A 22,712-nucleotide genomic window follows, 5' to 3' on the forward strand; every position below is an offset into this window, starting at 1 on the left:
CATATTGGATACTTCTATGCTAATAGAGAGTTAAATGATTTAACTGCATTAAATTGGGCAGTATTGTATTGTATTGTATTTATTAACATTCCATGGTATTCATACATGCTTACAGCTAGAATATGGAACAAGTCAAAAAACTTAATACTATTATAAAATCTTAATTTATAGTCACAGTCTAGATGAAATATATACAGACGAGATTTACAATATAGTCTACTAGTACAACACATAGTTTTAGTATCAATTTCATGAAGTGTTACTGAATGTCATGAATTCACCTACAGAATAGAAGGCGTGAGAAATTAGGTACTTCTTTAATTTGGCCCTAAATAATTTCATGTTTTGAGTTTCATTTTATATCGATAGGGAGGCTATTAAAAATTTTTACTGCTATATAACGCACTCCTTTTTGATAGCATGATAGACTTGCCGATGGAGTATGAAAGTCATTTTTTTGACGTGTATTTATGCTATGAACTGTTGAATTAGTTACAAAGTTTTCACGATTACATACGAGGAAGACTATTAATGAAAAGATATACTGACAAGCCATGGGCATTATTTGTAGTTTTTTGAAAATAGTCCTACACGATTCCCTAGATTTGGCACCTACTATTATTCTAATTACTCTTTTTTGTAATAGAAATATATTGTTACTATCTGTGGAATTTCCCCAGAATATTATTCCAAAACCCATTACTGAGTGGAAGTTAAATTAACATAGGTTTTAACAGCCTGTTAGTACTAACAGCAGTTGAAGAAATGCTTCAACTGTTAAGTTTACAGTTAAAATGGAATAACACACTGTTATAATTTAACAAAGGTTGAAGAAACCGGGCCTATGTAATTCTGAGGTTAGTTGCTTTTGCTTTATGTTACATCAATATTAAACAGTCTTTCTGAAAAAAAAAAGTGCAGTTTATTGTTTATTAAAGGAGTATCAAGTGTATTTTCAGTACTGTCAACATTACGAAACCGTTTATGTATGGTATTGTGATACTGTTCTTAAATAAATTCATACTTAAAGCATTTTCATTATTTTGCAGAACGCTCGAGGACAGTATAGGTCGACCATTGTTTGTTATGTTCCGTAATGTTGTACAATTGCCAGAAGATGATTCACGTAGACATCCCATCTTCTCTGTGCTAGCAGAAATGTCGAGTCACCAGCCCCGGGTGGGCTATCTACTTCTCTATTTTCTTAAAGCGTGGTAAGTTTTAAGCTTGCTGCTGTTTAATAAGAAACATCTTGAAGTAATAAAATTTCAAATGAAAATGATAGACAGTAGTCATACTAATAGTTTTGTACATTTTTACAGCAAATTAAACGATGGAAAGTTGTCAGCCTATAGTGACTTCTGCCAGGCTCTGGATAAAGAAGTAGAAAGCTGTTTGCTTAGTGATCTGAAGGTATGTTATAAATATTTGATAGAACATAAGGGGTTTATCAGTACAGAGTGTCCACATTCTGGAAAGTCAGTTGTAGTCAGGGAAGTTAAATTTAGTTATGGAAATCATTCTAATTCTTTAAAAGTCGGAAATTTCCCCAATGATGAAGCTTAAGAAGAAAATTTTATGCTCTAAAATGCCGTAATCCAAGTTATAATAGCATCGAGTACTTTTACTCATCTATTGGCGGATGACAAGAACTTTATGGATTTATGGTTCGTCATGAAACTTCGTTTCATTTTATCAAATGGTAATGCTTCTGTTGAAAGCATTTTTTTGTGAATAAAAATCTCATTGTTGAAAACCTAACAGAGGAACCTTCAGCATCTCGGAGGATGATGCTGTGAAGGGTATGGGAGGCCCAGCAGAGGTGACAGTTACCAGAAGTATCCTGTGAAAGCTTCTAGGAGGAGGTACCAGGCTTGTCTGGATAAGAAACGAGAAATTAATGCTGAAAAAGAACAGAAAGAATAAAAATTGAGGACCGTTTTTGCAAAACTTGCTAACTGAAAAAAACTAAATTTTACAGGAGAGAGAAAAAACTGAATGGAGACGAGTAGGTTATAGATGCAACCATCGCACTTTGACACAATACAATGAAGAGAAATAATTCAGCTTTACTAAGATACCTTTAACATCGTGTAGAGACCTGCTTTATTTTAATGAATCCACCAAAATCTCAATTTTGCAAATTTTGCAATTGGCAAGTTTTGCAAAAACGGTCCTCAATTGCACAAGAACTGATAGATCTTGAGGAAAATAATAAAAAATTAAACTTGAGCGAAAAAAGGAGGATATTGAGATAAATCAGAAGATGAGATTCCTAAAAGTGGCTGTTAAGTAAGGGGAATATTTTAGACTAAATAAAATTGCCTAGAATAATGCTGATTCGAAGTTTATCCTTTGAAGAGGTGCAAAAATTCAAATATCTTGGAGCAAGATAAGCCATAAGTAAGTAAGATAACAAATATAAATGACACTTGGGAAGAAATTAAACGCAAAATGAATATGGGAAACGCCTGTTATTATTGGTTGAGAAGCTTTTGTCATCCATTCTGTTCTCAAAAAAGCTGAAAGTTAGAATTTATAAAACAGTTATATTACCGGTTGCTCTGTATGGTTGTGAAACTTGGACTCTTACTTTGAGAGAGGAACAGAAGTTAAGGATGTTTGAGAATAAGGTTCTTAGGAAAATATTTGGGGCTAAGAGAGATGTAGTTACAAAAAATGGAGAAAGTTACACAGTGCAGAACTCCACACATTGTATTCTTCACCTGACATAATTAGGACAGAATAGTGAGGAGGATGGAATTAGCGAAGAAGAAGAAGAAGAGTGCTAAAAGTGAGTGCAAGAAAGTTAGGGTTGACAAAAGTGATAGAATAGGAATAGAGAAGAAAGTGTTAAGTGAAGAAGATAGTAGTAATATATACATACAGACAATCAAGAAAAGAAAATTAAAGTGAAAAAACATCTGAACAAATGTGAAGTGAAAGGGAGAGAAATTGGAAATGTAATTAAGTGAATTAGTTATTTCATATTTTTCAATGTTATGGGTTGGGAGTAGTATCAGGGGTACTATAACTGTAGGAGTATTATAGAAATAAATATATGGAAAGAAATAATAAAATAGGAAATTTAGGAGTGAATCGAGGAGAAAGAGATAAATATGTAAATAAACACAGGATAGAATAGTGGAAAGAAAGGTGATGTAAATGTTGTAAAATAGAGATAAGGGAAATGTAAACAATTAATTCAGGAGAAAATAGCTGGAAACGAATGATTAAGAGTAAGCAGATTTGGGAGTCGAGAAGAAAATGAATAAATAATGTGAATTATTGAGGAAAGGAATATGCAATATTTAATACGAAAGCGAGAAATGGGAGGGATACAGTCTGAGTATAAGAGAGAATAGAAGAGGATAGATAGGAAAGCATATATAGCAATTCAATTGAAACAGAAGAATAGGAAGTAATCAAGAAATACTTGGCACATGAATATATTAATAGAATAGAGTGGTATGTATTAAAGAGATGGTGGATCGAAAAGCAGAAATGTGATGGTCCATCATTACTGTGAATTGTAATGTTGGCTGACAAATAAATATCATAATACAAAACTTACATAAGATAACAATATTATTAAAATGAGATATTTTTTATAGTTATTAATCAAATGGTATGGGTCTTTTTCTTATATTTAATAGCTGTGTGGTGTAGATATTTAAAACCAAAAGTGAGAATTTATAAAACAGTTATACTACTGGTTGTTCTGTATAATTGTGAAACTTGAACTCTCACTTCGAGAGAGGAACGAGGTTAAGGGTGTTCGAAAATAAGGTAAATACTTAGGAAAATATTTGGGGCTGAGAGGGATAAACTTATAGGAGAATGGAGAAAGTTACACAATGCAGAACTACATGCATTGTATTCTTCACCTAACATAATTAGGAACATCAAATTCAGATTTTTGAGATGGGTAGGGCATGTAGCATGTATGAGTGAATCTAGAAATGGATGGAGTGTCAGTTGGAAGACCTGAAGAGAGAAGACCTTCGGGGATGCCGAGACGTAGATGGGAGGATAATATTAAAATGGATTTGAGGGAGGTGGGATATGATGCTAGGGACTGGATTAATCTTGCTCAGGATAGGGACCGATGGTGAGCTTATGTGAGGGCGACAGTGAACCTCTGGGTTCCTTAAAAGCCATTTGTGAGTGGTGAAGATATTAAATGTGTGATTCTCTTCAGTATTGGCTGGAGGAAGCGCAAAAATTATAGTTCCTAAGGAAAGACCAAAAGTTATTACTTACTGATAAAATAAGAGGCCTATAAAATTTTGTAATCTCCCGATCACTTCAGCAAGATCTCTTAGCAGGATAAAATTATTCTACCCTCTGCATTTCAAGATAGTTCACGAAACATGCAGCAGCTATACCAAGGTATTGTTCGAAAACATGGCAAACCTGACATTTTATTAACTCTTACCTACAATCTGCAGTAATCTGAAATAGCTACTGCTTTACTCCCGAATGAAAAACCCTCTGATGGCTTCATTATTATGGAAGCAAATGACTTTCAAAATCTCTGGTATTCATTATTGGAAAGAAATCTGAAAAATTTTAATTTGAGCTTCTAATGAATTGAGTTTGCAGCATTTGCTGCACAAGCCACTAGTTTTATATATACTTTCAAAAGCTTTACATAAAATACGGTATTGTATATTCCTTTACAGAGCAACAATTGTCATTACCCTCATCATCATTAACATTATTATTATTATTATTATTATTATTATTGTTGGTGTTGTTATTATTATTATTATTATTATTATTATTATTATTATTATTATTATTATTATTATTATTATTATTATTATTATTTTCAGCTGTGTCAGGAAGATGATGTGAACCTATTCTGCTGGCTTGTACCTGAAATCTACATGCAGTTTCCATCTGTTGCAATTGGGCATGCCCAGTTGCTTCATTTGGTAGTGTCTACAGTGGATGCCTCCCAGCTGCAGGACCTGGTGTGTCACATCCTACAGGGACGCCTTATCATGTTTCGTGTGGACTCTTTTCGAGCATTATTGTCAGCAAGTCTGTCGTGGGAGACATTTGAACAGTATTGCCTTTGGCAGTTAGTCACCGCTCAAGGAATTCCTATAAGCTATATTTTACCTATTTTGCCGCGGTTGGAATTTTCAAGTCATGCAGAAGCTCTCACATCAATCTTGCTCATGCTGAAACAGGAAAGGTATGTAAATGTCTCTGCAATAGTTTTTGTAAGTTACGTGTTTACAGCTGTGTTATTGTTGCTTTGAATTTGAGAGTTATTTCGAAGAAGTGATTCTGCTTAAATTTTTTAAGTTGACTGATGACAGCTATGTTGTAGTTGTCATGAATACAGTCCACATCTGTGGAGAAACGGTCAGCGCATCTGGCTGCGAAACCAGGTGGCCCGGTTTCGAATTCCGGTCGGGGCAAGTTACCTGGTTGAGGTTTTTTTCGGGGTTTTCCCTCAACCCAATACGAGCAAATGCTGGGTAACTTTCGGTGGTGGATCCCGGACTCATTTCACCGGCATTATCACCTTCATTTCATTCAGATGCTAAATAACCTAGATGTTGAAAAAGCGTCGTAAAATAACCCATTAAAATAAAATAAAAAGTCATGAATACAGTAGAGAGTTATTTCGAAGAAGTGATTCTGCTTACATTTTTTAAGTTGACTGATGACAGCTATGTTGTAGTTGTCATGAATACAGTAGAGAGTTATTTCGAAGTGTGTAAGTAATAATAACTACTTTTCAAAAGGTAAAAGGTAAAAAGGTAAAGGTATCCCCGTAACATGCCATGAAGGCACTTGGGGGGGGGGGGCATGGAGGTAGAGTCCCATGCTTTCCATGACTTCGGCACTAGAATGAGGTGGTGTGGTTGGCACCACACTCTGACCACCTTTTACCCCCAGGAAAGACCCGGTACTCAATTTTATAGGAGGCTGAGTGAACCTCGGGGCCATTCTGAAAGTTTGGCAACGAGAAAAAATCCTGTCACCACCTGGGATCGAACCCCGGACCTTCCAGTCCGTAGCCAGCTACTCTACCAACTGAGCTACCCGGCCACCCCTTTTCAAAAGGACTTTGGACTATTTCATCCTGCTGCTATTATAGGGTTGATTTGTTATTGAGTTATTAGTATTTTAGCTTAGTATTCAATGTTGTCCAGTATTGAGATCTCTTTTTCCTTATCTGAAGATAGACATAGATTGAGCCTTCAAAATGTCACTTGTTTGGAAGCATTTGAAGTCCAACTGACCCTTGTACATTGAACAATCACTTGTAAAGGTAAAAAAGAGTAGGTTCTCTTACTTTATAATATGACAAGAATCCAATGATAGAAATGTGATGAAACGTTAAAACTTGAACAGTGAACAACTTCTAATTATGTACTGATTATTGAAACTTACGAAGGTACTACTATACCTTTGTGACTGATTTCAGCGTGATGTTCGTCATTCTCAAACAGTATAGTGAGGTTTTGCACATTTTTCCAGCATTATATTGCTTAGTAGGGTGTTGTGTGGATAGTAGTGGGAATGTTGGGGTGTTGTGTGATTGGGTAATATTGTGTCAAATAGAGTATGCATATTAAAATTCATTTGAGTGTTGAAGATGTGTTTTTGTTTTGTGTTTATATATGAGGGATAGTCAAATGAAAATGGGTCAGATCAGAAAGTATAATAGAGCATTTATTACTTCAAAAGTAAATCTGCACAATTGTTTATACATTTATCGCACTGGAGACAAGACGATCAATTCCATTCTTGAGAAAGCTTGTGGGCTGTCTACCAAATCAGTTCTTTATCCAGTCGCACATGTCTTCGTCCGATGCAAAACGAAATCCACGAATGTCTTTCTTCAACTTTCCAAAAATGTGAAAATCGCATGGGAAGAGATCTGGGCTGTAGTGGGGGGAGGGGGGGTATTGAAGCGTTTCCCAACCAAATCTCTGAATCTTATTCCTCACTGAGTTGGGAGTATGTAAGAGAACTTTATCATGAAGAAGGATAACACTGTTCGGTAGCATTCCAGGGCATTTTGACTTAATAGCGCGTCTTATTTCCTGTAAAGTTTCTTCATAATCCTGTGCATTGATTGTGGCCCCATGCTCGAGAAATTCAAGCAGAGGACCCCTAGAATTGAAGATTGATGTCAACATGACTTTACCGGAACTTTTGTGTATTGCTTTGGACTTTTTCAATGGGAGAGAATCCAGTTTTTCCATTGTTGGCTCTGCCGTTTGCTCCCCGGTTCAAAATCTCTTCCTCGTATCATTGCAAGTGACCCAGTGAAGCAGCCATTCTGTTTGTTTTTTGTTCCTCCATCAACTGATGTGCAACCCATTGGGCGCAGATTTTTCGGTAATGCAGGTACTTCGTCACAAGGCATGTATGGAACCATAACTTATTCCCACCAAACGACGAAGTTCTTCCACAGTGATCTGCCGATTTCCCCGTATAAGGCCATCAACCTCATTAGTAACAACAGGAGTGATGACATACTGTGTTCGCCATAAACAGCAGACATGCGACAATGAATTTCTCGTCCTACTCCTTCACCAGTCGAAAATCGCACTACACCCCCTTGCTGTTCATCTTTACCTGTCTCTTGTTAGCGATGTTAGACGAACACACGTATCTCTAACCTCACTTCCAGCACAGTAAACGAACTGGTGTGTAAGCAGAGGTTGTAACTGTGCTTTCGCGAGTCGCCACCAGATATCAGTTCAGCAATCAAATTCCAGTGGTACCAACTTGCCCGCCGTGAGATATATGCATGGTGACCCTTCATATTTCATATTTTTCTAGTATGTTTAGTTTTTGTCTCTTCAGTTGCCATATATATTTCTTTATTGTTGTAGTTATGATTGGAGTTGATGTGTTCTGCATAGGTGGTTATATTGTATGATTTGGTTATGGCTGTGATGTGTTCCTTGTATTGTGTTTGAAAAGATATACCAGTTTGCCCCATGTAAAATCATTACAATTATTACATTTTAATTTGTAAGGTTGTGTTTATTTGTTTGCCTGTTGAGATGTTTTTGTAGTATGTTCAGTATTTTTTTTAGTCAACTGTCCGAAGACAGGTCTGAACCTCACAAATGATACCAACAAGGCACTACTTATGAGGCAACTACGCCAGGAGATAATGGGGTAGGGTGGCCAGTTCCTTTCCCACTTCATTGCATACATTGCGGATTAGCTACATATTACACTAATCAGATGTGTTCTGTATGCAATGTTATATTTTAGTTTTCTGAACAGAGATGCAATTTTCTATAATGATTTTTGTTTTCGTATGTTAATGTGATTTACTTTTTATGATGTTGTCTATCATGTTGGAGTTATATCCATTCTCTTGTGCTATATATTTGATTATGTTCGTTATAGTCTTGTTGGTTCATTGGTATATTGATTAATCTGTGTATCATGGATCAAAGTGCTGCATGTTTCTGTTTAGTGTAGTTTTGAGTGTGTTTTGTTTTTGTGTTGGTGTAGGTTTTCAGTCTGTCATTTTCTATGCATAAAATTGTTGGGGGTTGATGCAGATGTTCGTAGCGTTTTTTCACTGTGACAAAAGTTTTTATTTGAGATGAATAGAAAACAGAAATTCATCAGTAATATATTCTCCTACATTATATATGACTCAGATCTCCTACATTATATAGAACTCAGAAATTCATCAGTAATATATTCTCCTACATTATATATGACTCTGCCAATGCTGGGGTAGTTTTCCAATTCCACATCTGAATAAATCAGCTGTTTTGGAGTTAACATGCCTTTTCTGTAGGAATTGCGATATTTAATAAGTCACAACTAAGAACAATCTAGCCAATGTCGTGATCTAGGGTTAGCAAGCAGAACTCATGCTATGAGGCTTTGCTTGGACGAGGATTTGAATCCTGCTTGAGTTTATTGCCTAGTTGAACTTTGCCGAGGTTTTCTTCAACTGTAAGACGAATCTCAGGTAATCCCATAGCGAATTCTCTTCCTCTTCTTGCTGTCACCAGTCCCATAAATGCTAGAAAATTGCACATTTGACACAGCATCATTAAATATCTTATTAAAAAATTAACCATTTACTATATTCCCAAGTTAAATTGATGTCCATACAACATTAAAATCCTTAATTTCTCTCAGAACACATTGTCACCAAAATACACTAAAATAATTAATCTATTAAAATATGTGGGCTTATGTTGTGGTTTCAAAACAAGTTGTTCTTTTACGTTGATGGGTTATTAGCCCTTCACCCAACCCCCAAGCTGGAGGACCACCCCTAATCGGCTGTCCGTGATTGCTTATTCAATATATTTGCAGCTACCCTCCATATCTGGAGGCCATCTCCTCTTTCTGCAACCTGAGGACGTGCCATGCCGTGGTGATCAGGTTAAGGACTGATAGTGGGCTTATGTGAGGGCGGCAATGAACTTTCTGGTTCCTTAAAAACCACAACTAAACTAAAAACTAAATTAAAATAGCCTATGTAGGCTATAATATGCTCAGTATTTTTTAATATGCAACATGCAACGGTAAACTGTCATAGTCAATTAATTATGTCAAGGTGCAATTCACCAGAATCATCATGTCCAATGTACCAAAGTGAATCAAGAGCTGCAGCAAACCAGGCAAGAAACAAAATGGGTTAAATGATCCCAATTGTGATCATTGGAAACCAAATTAACGAAACATATTGATCAAATTAACGAAACATATTTAATTCATTAAATTTCTTATAGAATTCATACAGAAACTTAACAAAATATGTTGCATGATGCTGGAAAATGCAATAAATTAATATTAGTGCTGAATTGTATGTTTTAAGAGGGTGATAGTAATATTCTGTAACTTTTCTGTAAATATTTACTATTATTACATATACAGGGTTAATTAAAAGTCGCGCATCACCTAAATAACTTTCGAAGCATATGGTTCAGTGACATGAAACTTGATATGTGAGGATAACCATATACTAAGAACTCAATAATGGTATTACAGAGTTTTTTCTATTCCGGTTTAACCGGAAGTAACTCCAACTCTCTTATTTTAAATGGAAAACCCAATATATTATTTTATTTTTGAATAAAGCTCATTAAGAGCTTTTCAAAAAGTACCCACACTTGATACTTCTGTACAAATTCAGTGTTGCTAAATAAAAATGGAAGTGGTGCAAGATATTCCTAAAGCCTGGTTAAATCATTCCTTAAATGGTTTCTATGATCGAGTAACACATTGTAAAGCAGCTGAGGGCTACCAATTTGAACACATAATTTAGAAGGTGAGCTAGCTTTGTTTTGTTTTTGTTAAGGAAGGAGTATTTTATTATTTTAATATGCGATACACTTTTCTGTTTTTTTGACTTAGCAACACTAAATTTGTACAGAAGTATCAAGTGTGGGTACTTTTTGAAAAGCTCTTAATGAGCACTATTCAAAAATAAAAAAAAAATATATTGGGTGTTCCATTTAAAATAACAGAGTTGGAGTTACTTCCAGTTAAACTGGAAGTAGAAAAAAACTCGGTAATACCATTATTGAGTTCTTAGTATATGGTTATCCTCACATAACAAGTTTCATATCACTGAACCGTATGCTTCAAAAGTTATTTAGGTGGTGTGTTAATTATTTTCATATTCAATACACTTTTCTGTTTTCTTGACTTAGTAACACTGAATTTGTACAGATCAAGTATGGGTAATTTTTTAAAAGATCTTAATAAGTGCTATTCAAAAATAAAATAATATATTGGGTGTTCCATTTAAAATAAGAGAGTTGGAGTTACTTCCGGTTAAACCAGAAGTAAAAAAACTCGGTAATACCATTATTGAGTTCTTAGTATATGGTTATCCTCACATACCAAGTTTCATGTCACTGAATTGTATGCTTCAAAAGTTATTTAGGTGGTGCGGGACTTTTAACTAACCCTGTATATCACTTCTCTATGAAGCTATTCTGCGTAAAATGAAGTTACACACTACCTGTATGAAAATAATGTTTATTTATAATTAAAATGATCTGTGACTCTGTGTATGACGGTAAAATTTCGACGATAATTGATTTTCATCGTCATCCAAACGAGTACAAGGCCCATGGCCTGTTACGGTTTTTTTTTTTTTACATGGTTTTTCCACTGCAGCTGGTACTTATTTATAAATGTGAGACTGGATGTAATTGGAGTTCCAGCATGATGTCATTTATTTTGTGATCCAAGAGACTATATCCTAGTGTTGCTGTCATAAATTTCATTTCACAGGCCGTTATTCTGCTGATATCAGTATTTCTCATTACCCTTGCTTCACTTCCATAACATAGTACAGGTCTAGCTAAGGTTTTATACAAACATATTCTTGTGTCCCTGTATTAGAGAAGGCTTCATTATTTTGTTGATTATTTCTATTGTTATATTTTCAAATTTTAGAAGTTATATCTGTTTCACCAAAAAAATGTTAAATTGTAGTCAAGATACATAAACTCATTTACTCTTTCTATTAATTTGTTTTTAAGCAAATTTTGCTTGCCACCGGATATTTCCGACGAAATTCCTTGTTTTTATTTTTTCAATATTGATTTCCATGTCTTATTTTGCACTGACTATATTTAGATTATACACTCAATATTGAAGCTCATCTTCATTATATGCAGTCAGAGCTAATGATTAGCAAATCTGTAAATTTCGATTGATAGAAATTCAACCGTGACGCATCTGTTTCCAATCTTTAATGATTCTGTTCATATGTATAATGAAAATTACTCTGCTGTGAATTTGTTGGCAGTCTGAAAATCTGTTGATTTTAATCAAGTAAATAATTGCAGATTACTTAAAGAATTTGTGATGGTCGAAATTTTGTTTTCTTGTGTTTATCAGCTACTGTTGGTAGTAAAAATTATGTTTGTGAGAAAAGCATTCTAGTAAAAGAAATGATTTCAAGAATACAGATATTTGTTAGTGCCATAGTTCCATTTGAAAAATAATAGTTTATATTTTACTTATTTTAAATGAAATTCATAATTTTTTCTCTTGTGGTGCAGACCAACAGAAGAGCTTCTGAAACATCTTCTGTCACGTGAAGTGCGGCCTCCACAGGATGTGTTTGTGGTGTCTGCTCTAAAATACTGGTGTCAGGAGCATGAGGGAAAGTTGGGAGAACTGATGGCCAGTCTCTTAAGTAGTCGATACCCTAATACCTCTCCAAACAAGCGGAAACGTGGTGGTGGTGGGGCAAACAGAGCAAGTTCGGGTGCCGGTGCCGGTCCCCCCAGTGCCGAGCAAGTGCTTGGACACTTGGACCAGTTGAGGCAGTGCTGTCGACAGAACGATTTCCACTTCTACAGCCTGGACTCGATGCAGAGGGCACTGCAGCAGGCTCAGAGTCTGTGCACGGATGTGCAGCGTAAGAAGTTCAGTGACTTGTTTGCTCTGGCCGAAGTGGACGAAGTGGAGCCTGCCGCACCAAAGGCCTCGGCAGGGAGCAAAGTGAGTGCGGGGGGGAGGGGACGGAAGGGAGCGTCCAGCAATAGCAGTGGTGGTGGGGCAAAAGGAGCTGCTGCCAGCAAAAGCAGAGCTGCCACCAAAGAAGTGTCAGAGAGCTCAGAAGAGAGCAGCGAGGTGAGTGGTTTCATTAGAATAACATGAGATAAGGGCAGATGGAGTAGCCCCATCTCTAACATTACTATAGTGATATTAACTGATTGTCGACAAACAATATTGTCTTTTCTGAGATGCTGAAGGACATTTAAACACAGAGCATAATAAATGTAATATCTTTAAATTGGCCACATTTCTATGAGAGTCAATATTTCTTTGTCAGATTTACTTAAGGTACGGTCACACGTCGCTACTTTTGCAGCACTGCAGTACAAAAAACTGCGCAACTCTCGTACTGCAACGTGTGAACAACGGTGCAACCCGAAAAGTAGTGGCTGCCGAACCTGCTGCCCGCTACTTTTTCATGCTGCGTGCAGCTTAGAAGTAGCGACGTGTGAACAGGGTTCTCAGGATTGCAGCCGCAGCATTTTTGATATCAGTTTTGTTGAAACTTTTGCTGCGGTTGCGACCAGTGTTGCCACCCAAATGTGCCAATGATATTTTATTGTTTGGATGTATTTTAATTTTAGATGTAATGAAAATAAATTATTTGTAACAGTTATTAAATGCACAACACAGTCTGAGCATATTTGCTGACGATATAATTCATTTTTTAATTTTCTGTAGCATAGTTTCAAACAGGAGGGTTGCCAGCATTGATTACATGAATATGCTGTTGGTTATCATTTAAATATATAGGCGTTTTTAAAAGCTTTATAGTAAAAATAATGTCAATTTCTGAATACTAGTTAGGGCAGAAAAGCAAATAATAGATAAATAAGCTTTCGCATGAGTTTCTTAATAATGCGAACATAACCACAAAATGTATATTGAGAAGTCAACACGGAGATGGAAACCTGCAGCATGACTGTGGCTGCAAAAGCAGCGCCTTGTGTGTGAAGAGACTCGCAACCGCCAGTTGCAACTTTTGCAGCACTCGGGTTGCGCAGCATGAAAAGTAGTGTGCAGCGCACTACTTTTGGCTTACGTGTGAACACGACACACAATATTTGCAGCTGCAGTACAAAAGTTGGGCAGCAAAAGTAGTGACGTGTGACCGTACTTTTAAGATGAATTAATGTCAACATTACGTGGAACTTTTTTTTTATTATTATTTAATAAGATTCGAAACAGTGTCGTGTGGAATCCCACATCACAGATTTTGCATAAAAGCACTTTGAACTGATTATGAAAATAATAATTCGACTTAGCCTTAAATGAAGTCTTGAATATAGTTGCCTCATTGCAGTCGATGTTTTTGTTTTAAATATTGTGTAAACAGTATGCTTAACTATCTATTAAACATCGCTATGAACTTTGTTTAAACACCATCCCTCAGACTGAAACAAAAAAATGTGCATTTTCTTCACCAGTAGGGAGAATACTGAGGAACTTTATTAGATAGATGACTCAAGTGTCGCAAAATTGAAGCATTTGATTAAAATAATGTGGGAAAGTGGAGTTTAGGACAAGACTTCACTTCTCGAAAGAGATTACATGAGCATTAGAGCACTGCAATTCAAATTTTTTTGCTCTCTCATATTCGTTCAAAGGTCTCACACTTGAGGATATTTCCTTCGAGCAAAGAGTGCTCTAAACCATGATAATGAGCGAAGGAGATTCGCAGGATGCAGTTGGGAACCATTTAAATTTTTACTAGTTACTCGGAATTGCTCATAACCTACAGGTGACCTAATGAGTTAGATATGTTCTGTGGGAAAATAGTTATATTCGTTCTGACTTGCCATTCCATTTGCTATATTTTGTGCTCTATTTTACTTTCTTCTTGTATTTCAAATGCTGTATCAATGAAAATTGATTCTACAGTTTTCATTTTCTACAGTATACCGAACTTAATTTCTATATTAAATTATGTCTTTGGACCTAAAATAGAAATATTGTCGGACCATCGGATCTGTGCCCCTTCAGTATGTCGTCGTTCTTAGAAAAGTTAACGCTTGTACTCATTCCATTCCACCCGCTTTCCTCCCACCACATCAAACAGCAGGCCACGAACCTTGCCGAATAGGGATGTTGCCAAACTTCTGTCAAACGGTGTCATAAATAACTGGTCCTCCATGCTACAATATCATTTTTTTCAATCAAAATACATCCTGTATTTCTACATTTTTTAAACCTAAATCCCATGTCTTGAATCACTTTCCATAGTTTTTCTCTCCAACCTTTGAAATTATTGCTTCTCTCGCAACCTTCAGTAATTTCTTCAATGTTGGGGCTTTTTTCTGCACGGTATACAATTCTTGTATCTTTCTTCTTAAAATACATCGGTTCATATCATCTACAAGAATTAAAGGTTCACTTGGTCTGTTCTTCCCTGGTGATTCTAGCTTTTCATCTCCTGCACAGACTCCCTCTCTCCTGATTTTCTTTATTAGGAGCTCTGACCTGCCTATATAAATTATAAATTACATAAAAATGTATTATTAGTAAGTAATTTTAATACGTAATCAATTGAAATAAAATAAGCCTATGCTGTGATCGCATCTACTCTTTTCATTGCCTGATTTATAGGAAACAGATATTGATCTGTTTCTCTTCATCGCAAAATGGTATTACATACTTGCTTAATAATATTTTTTTCACCACTCAGTGCTACAGTGTTCATGTTGAATTGACAACACTGGACTGCAAGTGCACATAAACTGTCCCGCAAGAAGGCCAAAATTGTGAGTAGTGGGGAAGAGAAAGGAAGAGAGATAGGAATGCAGGGAGAGAAATGAATTACCGAGGCTGAGAAGGAATTAGGGTTCAGTTCGCATATCTTACAGGGGCACAGATCCGATGGTCCGACAATACAAGAATAAATGCCACACTGAATTGTGTCTTCAGTTGGAAAATAAAAAAATAATAAAACCATAACAACTGAGAGCAACAGAAATTAAATAGTATTTGTTCTGTAGCAAATTTTCCCCACTGCAAAGGAGATTGAAACTCCAAGTCATGTGCTTGGTTCTTGTCCATTTAATTCTCTTCTAATTAATCAAATTGTAAAATTGTAAATTATGTTTTATTTAACGACACTTGCAACTGTCAAGGTTTATCAGTGTCATCGGTGTGCTCGAATTTTGTCCTGCAGGAGCTGTTTTACATGCCAGTAAATCTACTGACATGAGCCTGTCGCATTTAAGCACACGTAAATGCCTAAATATCATCGCCTGGGTCGTTATTGAAACCTCAACCCAGGCATAGAAGACCAGGACTCTACCAACTGTGCAGTAAAGCCAACTCTGATTAATCAAAGACACCATAAGATTGAACACATTCACCAACCTTTTGCAAAAAAAGAGGACTCGAATGTTATGAAGAAGTTCACGCAGTTGATACTAAGGGCATGCATCATTTTGTGGACATTGTGGCATTTGATAAAAAAGCGAAAACAGCTTACATAATTGATTCAGTTGTCAGATATGAGAAGAATGAACAGAACCAAGCACAAGATGTGGACCAAGAAAAGACAAATATATTTATGAGCTTTGCATTCCATTCTTTCAGGAGAAGTAGAGAGACAAGTTCCTTAATTTCACATTCATTGCACAAGGTTTTCGGTGCAAGGGAACTATCTATCACAGCACCGTAAATTTATTTAATAATTTTGGGTCAACAAACAATATCTCATTTCATTTGCCAAGAACATTATTGCTGATTCCATCATCATCATCATCATCATCATCATCATCATCATCATCATCATCATCATCATCACTCACCTTTCTAACAGGTAATAGTCCTAAAAAGAACTGTTCTGGTCTACAAAATTTTCCTTCCATCCCTTTACAGAGGTTTTAGAGATCTTTCTCCTGCTGGTCTGTAACTCAAGACTGCTTGTTCAAGGCCAGTTATCGTAGTATCAATGTATATACTGCAGTACTGATTGCATTCTGAGATCTTGTAGGATGTCTTCATTTTTTTTTTTTTGTGATCCTATTTGGTATAGCCAGCTGTTCGGCGCATGAAGAACTTCATTTCACTAGCAGTAATTGTATTTTCATCATTCTTTCTTAAAGTACAACCTTCACAGCCATAATAAAGGAGTGGTCTTGTTAGGGTCTTGTATGGACGACAGTGGATATGTTTTTGGACTAGGAATCTTTCATTACACTGTTAATGATGCCCATGGCTTTATTGATTTTAAAAATGTTTGCAGGAATATTTAAATCTTCTAAAAATTATAGTTTAATTCATTAACTCTTTCTAAAATTTTATCATTTGTACAACTCTTACTTGGTACCGGTACTGGTTCTTTGCCACAGAAAGCCATTATTTTAGTTTTGTCAGTGAAAATTTCCATGTAAAATTTGTTAGCAATTAATTTTAAATTATAGATTGATCGTTGTAGATCATCTTCAGAATTAGCTAATAAGACCAAATCATCTGCGAAGATTAATGTATCTAAACATAAATTTCGCTTGATGTCCATGTCTTGTATGTCTGAACTCACGTATTATTCCATTCATATAAATGTTGAATGAAAGAGGTAAAAGTGGGCATTCTTGTCTAACTCCAGAAGAAATTTCAAGCCAATTAGACAGTTTATCATCGCCTTTAACAGATATCACTGTTTCTTTGTATAAGTTGAAAATGTTTTGAATTATTTGTTGTGGAATTGGTCCTTTGCCAATATTTCTAAAGGTACGATCACATGTCACTACTTTTGCTGCGCAACTTTTGTACTGCAGCTGCAAAAGTTGCGAGTTGTGTTCACACGTAAGCCAAAAGTAGTGCGCAGCATGCTACTTTTCATGCTGCGCAACCTGAGTGCTGCAAAAGTTGCAACTGGAGGTTGCGAGTCTGTTCACACGCAAGGCTCTACTTTTGCAGCCGCAGTCATGCTGCAGGTTTCCATCTCTGTGTTGACTTCTCAATATACATTTTGTGGTTATGTTCGCATTATTAAGAAACTCATGCGAAAGCTTACTTATCTATTATTTGCTTTTCTGTCGTATCTAGTATTCAGAAATTGGCATTATTTTTGCTATAAAGCTTTTAAAAACGCCTATATATTTAAATGATAACCAACAGCATATTCACGTAATCAATGTTGGCAACCCTCCTGTTTGAAACCATGATACGGAAAATTAAAAAATGAATTATATCGTCAGCAAATATGCTTACACTGTGTTGTGTATTTAATAACTGTTACAAATAATTTATTTTCATCATATCTAACATTAAAATATATCCAAACAATAAAAGTATCATTGGCACATTTGGGTGGCAACACTGGTTGCAACCGCAGCAAAAGTTTCAACAAAACCAATATCAAAAATACTGCAGCTGCAACCCTGAGAACCCTGTTCACACGTCGCTACTTTTAAGTTGCGCGCAGCATGGAAAAGTATCGGGCAGCAGGTTCGGCAGCCACTACTTCTCGGGTTGCACCGTTGTTCACACGTCGCAGTACGAGAGTTGCGCAGTTTTTTGTACTGCAGCGCTGCAAAGGTAGCGACGTGTGACCGTACCTTTACAGTTTGTTGCAGTTTACTTTATAAAAGCTTTCTTGATGTCATGGATTCAATATGTACTTCTGTATTAAATTCACGATGTTTTTCTATCAAATGGAATTGGAGTGGAATTTACGACACCATGGCCCAGCACTGTGACCTGTTATGATCTATTGTGCTAACCCTCAAGCTAGGCGCATTCCCAAATCCACACCAACTGATTACACTAAGGTTTGCTGTGTACCCAGGTTTTGAGCAGGCAATCCCACTCGTCCCTAGGCCAGGCACCTTAATGAAAATAAAAGTTTTCATACTGATGTCTTGGATCATTAAACTGTCAGGTACATGTCTAAATCAATCAACCATACCCATTGTAATGTTGTAATACATGGGGATACGCCCACTTTGTGACCTCACTGTAGATTTCGACCATTTACTAGGTGGTGCTGCATCATTCCAAATGATATTTTAAATCACCATATTAAATATATATATATTTTTTTTTCATTTAATTTGTTGTATTCCATAGATCTTACATTAACACTGAAGCTTTAAGATGTGGAACAAGTCAAAATTTTACAAGAGTACAATTTTTTGGCGAGATGAAGTGAGGTGAGCCCAAGGATTCGCCATAGTTACCTGGCATTTGCCTTATGGTTGGGGAAAACCTCGGAAAAAACCCAACCAAGTAATCATACCAAATCAGGTAATATATATATAAATTAAAAGAAAAACAGTATGTCATATTATAATGTAATCCTAAATACTAAACAATTATGTATTTATTATATTTATTGTCTTACATGATTGATCATGTTAACTGTGTCTTAAGGCAACTTGTTAAACACAAGCAGCTTCATTTATTTGTTTGTTTAAATGTTTTTCTTTTCTTTATTATTATTATTATTATTATTATTATTATTATTATTATTATTATTATTATTATTATTATCGTTATAAAGTCTTGTAACCTATGAAATCTCTTGGCTGCTCAGTTTACAATTAGGATTGCCAACCCTCCCATATTTGCCCCTAATTTTTAACAGTCTCCTGGCTCCCGTATTATTCTTCTCTTCAGGTATCTTTCTCCCTTATTTTTGCATAATGTAAAACTTGTTATTCTAAACATTTGATTTTGCCGTGATTGATGAGTTTTGTTGTTCAAAAGATGTATGTATTTATTCACACTGCAAATGGGTATATACCTGGTGGCAGTGGTAACTAATTACACTCAATAATGACAGTCAATAATAAACACAACTAATAAAAACATTAATTATAAATAATATCCTAGATTAAATTAAGCACGATCACATAAAATTTAAAGTAAATCTAATTTGTATCTTAATCCTAAGTTCGAACTAAAACCCATGAGTGTGATAGGTTCATACCTGCACAAGTACCTTTCAGCACAACACTTATTACGCTGTCATCTCACTCACTGCACTGATTCTACCCTGATTTCACTAACACTTCAAAACCATTTCACTGTTCAACTACTTTGCACAGCCACTATGAACTATAGAACTTCACTGACACAAACTCACTTCACTGACACAATAGACTTCACTGACACAACACACTTCCTCACTGATAGAACACTTCAAATAACAAGATATCAATTACACCCTTTAAATAGTGTGTATAAGATACTACCGTCTATTAGTAAAGTCCTTAAGCCTATTTTTAAATACATGTTTTGTTATTGGTAAAGCCTTTAGTAAGTCTGCAGGTAAGGCATTCTAGTCCCTGATAATACGATTGAGAAAAGAAAACTTTTCAGTGTCCGTCCTCTATCTTCTTTCCCTCAATTTATATGAGTGGTCGTTCCTTGAAGAGTAATTTGGTGGCTGCAACCTATTTTTTATTTCTCTCCAGGCAGGCTCACCTCTGTATGTTTGAACATTGCGCATAATCGAATTCGCGTTCTCCTGTCCGTGAGTGTGTCCCATTTTAATGGTGAATTTTTCCAACAACACTTGAGAGCCCGTTTTTTAATCTTTTCCAGTGTCTTAATATGTTCTAATCTGTAAGGATCCCAACATGCAGCACCATATTCCATTACTGGACGAACTAGTGATTTATATGCAATCTCATTGGATTTATCAGAGCCTTTCCTTAGTACCCTTATCACAAAGTGTAACTCCCTCCATGCCTTTCCCGCTGTGTCAGTAATGTGTTCCCCCCAACCGAGATCGCTGCTAAATGTTATTCCTAGGTATTTACATTTGTTAACTTCCGGAATAGTTTCACCCCCTAACATATACGATGGGATTATTTTATTTCTTTTTCTTGTAAAGCTGATGGCTTTGCTCTTTAGAGAATTTATTTTCATTTTGTTGGCCATTGCTCAATCGTTTATTCTATTGAGGTCATTCTGAAGAAGATGCATTATGCAATCTCTATACAACTAATGGTTGCCAGAAATGGGTTTTAGTGCTCATACATTTAAAATGAAACCATGTTAATGTTGTAAATTTAGAAAACTGGCTAGTTTTGTTCTAAGCATATCAAGTAGTAATGCTCATACAAAGAGGTGTTTCACCTCATGAACAATTTACAGATGTTCGAAACAAGAGCACCACACATTCAATCAAATCAGAGCTGAAAAATGCAGTCAACTTCAATTATTACACAAGAAAAAATCTGTATCAAAATACTCTTAATTTAAGTCTATCTGCCGAAGTGTAGAATAAAGTTGGCTTTTAGTAACTGAACTGAATAATTTGTCTATTTTCTATGTGAAATTTTTTTGATTCCTTAGTCTCCCATATTTTCTTAAAAAAAAAGTTGGCAACCCTATTTATAATATAGTACCACTGCATCACAATTTTCCGGTTATCATAAATTTCTCAAATTTGTAGCTCCTCCTTCAGATTGCCCAAATATCTAAGTCTAGGTCTTCCCAATGATCTTTTCCCTAAACGAGTTTCTGTGAACACCCTTTTTACTCTTCTTTCTTCTTGAGGTCCAAAGGCTTGACTAATTTGCATTTGTGGCTTAAACATTCAGCATCCACAATCTCTCTACTTTCCCCTTCCATATTTATTGGGACAACTGTCACGAGTGTGTTTCACATGTCTTGAGCATCACACACTCTAGCGATAAAGTCTCATACACTCGCAGCATCTAGCGGTTAGATAGCCAACTACATGATCACTTTGTCATGCTCGAGCAAAATATAATAAATGCAGGTCTCTAGTGGGCATCTGCAATATGATACTCACAATTTTCCGGATGAGGTTGATATAGGTAATTTTCCAACTTCTGCTTAGCTTGTAGGTAGTAACTATAAATAAACCTGTCTAGTACTACTACAATTGGTTACTGATCATAGTTCAGTGCTATATGATTTTTTGTGGACACGGACACAATGAAGCTCCACCAGTGCGCGTTAACACTTATGCCACCCCCACAGTCAACCCCTACCAAGCTACATTCACAAGCCCGCCACTTCCTACCCTTGGTCATTGTCCCCCGTGCCATTCTTCTGCAATACGTTATGGCAGTTCCCTTAAACATAAATAGATTCATTTTCCCTTCTACCCCCAACTCGCCTCGGTAGCCGAGAGGTCTAAAGCATGACCAAAAAGCGTGTGTTTAGTGTTTAGTTACGAACTTACTCGGATCGAAACTTACCCTCTGCGAAGTATTAAGAAAAAAAAAAAAGAGAGAGAGAGACATGAAGCAAGGAACAGAGAAGGAGAGGCTGGAGAGAGAGAGAGGCAGACAGGACTAAGTTCCTCTTTTGGTTCATAGATGTCGCATTTATTCTTTTTGTTCCACTTTCCTACACTAGATGTCACCCCACCCTAAACCCCTATTTCCAATCTTTCCCGCTAGAGTGTGTGGTGAGCTTGTAGGGGAAAGTGGAAAGGGGTCGTGGGCGGAGCTTAGCGTTCGCCGTATTACGTTATTATTGTCTTATTATTAGGATTTGTCTGTGGTACATTAGTTGTTCTTAACCCGAAAAAATTTTCCTCCTCCACAGATCTCTGTCCTGTCTGGATTCAGTGCTCTCATCACTACTTCTACTAGTTGTTTCACGAAAGAACACATCCATATCATTTGCTTCCTCAATTTCACAGTTTGAAATACCCTTTAAAATTCACTCCCCAGCTCACATTGCACACCTACTTCATTGCAATTTGTATGTGTGTTTAAATTGGCATCATCACTTGTTTGTTCTTGGATATCACTGGTCCCTGCTTCTTCATTCACTGTCTCACAAAGTTTGCTGCATGAACTTGTAAATGACTCGTTTATTGCTTGTTTTATAATCTTCTTCCTTTTATGATCTTCTTCCTTGAGATCTGGAACACATTCTTCTATACTGTCCATCCATAAACTACAAAAGAAGTAAATTAAAATCATCAGTACCAGTTGCAGAAGACACAGCCCTGCATATATATTGACTACACCCCAACTCTGGTTACTAGCAACAGGCATTTATAATGAACACCGATCAAAATACCCCTCATTTCTCGTGAAAAACAACAACTGAATAGACTACATGGACTATAGTGGACTTTATGTTGTCAGCAAACAGCAGGATACATTACGAAGATTGATTGATAATCTTCTTCCTTACATATGCAACAGTTTTTCTCTGACTTTGAGGATGTCCATTAATTTCATCCAGCTTCAATTTTA

At 36.1% G+C, this 22,712-nt stretch overlaps 1 protein-coding gene across 2 annotated transcripts in view; it reads left to right on the forward strand.

The window, feature by feature from the left end:
• IntS3 (integrator complex subunit 3) overlaps nucleotides 1-22,712 on the forward strand; it is a 181,593-nt gene that overhangs the window by 155,918 nt on the left and 2,963 nt on the right. For both annotated transcript variants that reach the window (XM_069841161.1, XM_069841162.1), the window contains exons 12-15: nucleotides 1,050-1,214; nucleotides 1,323-1,413; nucleotides 4,839-5,206; nucleotides 12,042-12,618. In XM_069841161.1, the coding sequence (XP_069697262.1) occupies nucleotides 1,050-1,214; nucleotides 1,323-1,413; nucleotides 4,839-5,206; nucleotides 12,042-12,618 (1,201 nt within the window). The remainder of the gene's footprint in view (nucleotides 1-1,049; nucleotides 1,215-1,322; nucleotides 1,414-4,838; nucleotides 5,207-12,041; nucleotides 12,619-22,712) is intronic.

The sequence above is a fragment of the Periplaneta americana genome, chromosome 12 (assembly GCF_040183065.1).
Source record: "Periplaneta americana isolate PAMFEO1 chromosome 12, P.americana_PAMFEO1_priV1, whole genome shotgun sequence".
Lineage (NCBI taxonomy): Eukaryota > Metazoa > Arthropoda > Insecta > Blattodea > Blattidae > Periplaneta > Periplaneta americana.